The sequence below is a fragment of the Nanorana parkeri genome, unplaced genomic scaffold, assembly GCF_000935625.1.
Source record: "Nanorana parkeri isolate BGI_ZX_2015 unplaced genomic scaffold, ASM93562v1 scaffold2236, whole genome shotgun sequence".
NCBI lineage: Eukaryota > Metazoa > Chordata > Amphibia > Anura > Dicroglossidae > Nanorana > Nanorana parkeri.
In genome coordinates this window covers 150,031-153,234 of record NW_017308504.1, presented here as the reverse complement: position 1 = coordinate 153,234, position 3,204 = coordinate 150,031, and the positions used below count along the sequence as shown (strand labels likewise).

The following is a 3,204-nucleotide window of genomic DNA, read 5'->3' as shown; positions in this document are numbered from 1 at the left end:
AGAATCCTTGTTACTGTGTCAGTGTCATTATGTCAGCGTGTGTGTGGCGTGTGTGGTGTGTGTGGCGTGTGTGGCGTGTGTGGCGCGTCCATCCTGCCGTCCTCTGATTTTCAGAGCTTTCCAATATACTGAGAATCGCCTCCGCTCCTCTATCCGCTGCCGATCTGATTCCACCGGACGCGTCAAATCAGCAATCAGTTACGGGAGCCGCCAATCAGGAGACGGCGTCACTGGAGATTTCAGGAGCTAGTCTTCCTTGACACTTACAAATCATCATCACCGATACGGCGGCGGCGAAGTCGCCCCCTTGATTAAGTCGCCCCCGAGGAGAAGGGCGCTTCGCTGGCTCTGGATAATTAAAGCGCCGAGACAAAATCAGAGCCGAAAGGGGGACTCACCTGTTCCTAAAAAGAGAACCTCGTATCTCCCGTCCGCTGCGTCCACCTGGTCCACCGCGATGGTGGTGAACTTGTAGTTGACGTTGGTTCGCACCAGCAGCGGCTGGCGGTGCACGGGGTACACGGGGTTGTACATGACCGGGTGCGTCCGCATGAAGTTGATGACCTCGTCTGGGTAATCTTTGGTGGATTTCATGGAAGGTGTGAAGGTGCCGCCTGGACACTGCACGGGAAACGGCGCAACAAAAAAAGGAAATGGCGGAAGAAATAAATTCAGCATTTTAAATATTAGTTACATTGTATATTTTACATGTTACATGGTGGAAGATCTTACTATAGGCTGTACACGCACTATATCACCAAGAGTATCGGGACTAGCATGCGCTGACCCCGCCCTGTCATGTGACGTGGCCGACCACTTCCTGGCTGAGTTGCTGTTGTTTGCAGTTGCTGCCACTTTGTTATAATCCCAGTAACAGGCGACCGCGGCGGAATATTTAGTAGCCGGGAAATGTCACGGAAAACACCTGAATCACATGATTGGGAGGGGGAGGGGCCCAATACTTTTGGTAATATAGTGTACAGTATATATATTACTACAACACAACTGAGTGCACCCAGGTTTCAGGTTACATCATTTTTAAGCCCTGATGAAGGGGGAGTGTCTGAACCCCCAAAAATGGTCTGGTTTTTTTTATTCTGCTGATTATCTAATGAAGTACTATTTTGGATTTTTTGACCATTGGTTTGGAGCCCTTACTGATTCTTGCATTGTAGCATTAACATTAACAGTTTTTGTTCCTCTTATTACTTGTTGATCCTGCCATTACATCCATTCTTTTTTCACTTCTTGCAACAGGGTGACAACACAGTCTGTTCTGCAGTGAAATAGGACGGCAGGGTGGTCACAGGTTATTCTTAGACAGACATGAAGTATTAAAGGGACTTAGAAGTTAGAGATGAATGTATTGGTAACTGTTACAGCAACGGGCTTGTATTCCCTTTGGAAACAAAGTTTAAGCAATATAAACAAAAGCCAGCCTGACAGTGTTATATGGCTTGCCTTAAAGGAGAACTATGAGGTCAGTGTTTTCCCCATAGTTCTCCTTAGGGTAACGGGAGGACACAAACTAGCGTCCTCCCGTCACCCTAAGCTCAGTATATAGGGAGCTACAGCTCGCGGTATACTGAGACGCCGCAGCCGGGACAATTCTGTCTGGATCCGCCCAGCTGCGTGAGTGACAGCCGGCTCCTCCTATCTACAGGCAGAACCAGCTGTACCCGCCCCCTCCCCCGTCCGTTCCGCCAGTCAGCGCTGGGGGATCGGAGAGGGGAATCCAGCCCCTCCCCCTGTCACGGCAGAGAGCCGTGACAGGATCGAGAAGTGAGCGAACGCCGGTATGTGTTCTCTCACTTCCCGATCTACTGAGCCGACCTGTGACAGTCTCATTGTCACAGGTCGGCTGGAACTATGAGGTGAGTGAAAAGCACCCCCCACTCCCCCCCCTCATAGTTCTCCTTTAACTCCCCATTTTTGCTGGACAGCTCGGGCCTGTGACAGGAAGTGGAATAATAATGGATCCACTGGCAGGATAAAAGCTGTTTTACAGGGAACTGCTACTGGCAGACTCCGTCATACACTAAATGTCATGTTTGATTTGGCCCAGAGTTGCTCTTTAATCCCCCCGAATGATTGCAGACTCGACAGATTTATGATTTTCTAGCTCGAGTAACCCCACGAGGATGTGATTGTGGGGGATGTTATGGATGTGGTGTCAGAGACGGTCTTCTGCGTGGTGCAGAAGAAGGAGGAATTTCCTTCCAGCAATCTCTTCATTCGTCATGTAACGCAGCACAAAACCATTTATGTCACATCATTTAATTTTATTTTGCTGATTTTCTAGATTAGAAGAAGTTTAACCCCTTCATGACGGGAGACGTACACTGTACGTCCCGCCACAAAGGGACCAAATGACTTGTCACGTACACTGTACGTCCCGCCACAAAGGGACCAAATGACTTGTCACGTACACTGTACGTCCCGCCACAAAGGGACCAAATGACTTGTCACGTACACTGCACGTCCCGCCACAAAGGGACCAAATGACTTGTCACGTACACTGTACGTCCCGCCACAAAGGGACCAAATGACTTGTCACGTACACTGTACGTCCCGCCACAAAGGGACCAAATGACTTGTCACGTACACTGTTTTTTTTTTTTTTTTTTTTTTAGCTGTGCTGGTTTTGTAAAAAAAAAACTACAAATCAAAACTGTTTTTTTTAAAGTTTTTTACTCTTTTTTTATATTTTATTTGTCCTAAGTGAGGCGATAGACACACATATGTGATATAATTATATAGCCCTATCTGTCCTCTAAAAAACAATAGATAATACGTGTGGGTGCACTTTGTAAGAAAGTATATGACTGACGTGGAAGAATCACACAGCAAAAATGTCAAACGTGTGTCCAGTCATTTACCAACAGAAACTAAAAACAAGCTCAGTCATGAAGGGGTTAATGGCCATTTATTCCCCGCTGAGCAAAGGAGCAAAGATGGGGAAGAAAGGACAGTGATGCCAATCAAACCAATCAGGACTGTTAGTCTTATGACGCCGGATGGCGACTTTCTTTGCCGGAAATTATATATATATATATCTTATGCTTACCGTGCCGGGGCGCGGGTATGGGATCTTCCCTGTGTAGGGTATCCATTGATAGTTGGGGCCCTCCTTGTGAGCAAAGGGCCCATTGAACACCATTCGGATGTCTGCCATGGAATAGACACACACCGCCGATCCCTTAA

The 3,204-nt window shown here is 47.5% G+C and overlaps 1 protein-coding gene across 1 annotated transcript in view; it reads right to left on the bottom strand.

Moving 5' to 3' along the window:
* The window catches only part of LOC108801165 (semaphorin-3F-like), a 25,912-nt gene that overhangs the window by 9,684 nt on the left and 13,024 nt on the right, over positions 1–3,204 (bottom strand). Inside the window, exons 10-11 of the mRNA XM_018573096.1 lie at positions 3,068–3,204; positions 399–621 (exon numbers count right to left, since the gene is read on the bottom strand). The exon at positions 3,068–3,204 is cut by the window's right edge and continues 8 nt beyond it. Of these exons, the coding sequence (XP_018428598.1) occupies positions 399–621; positions 3,068–3,204 (360 nt within the window). The remainder of the gene's footprint in view (positions 1–398; positions 622–3,067) is intronic.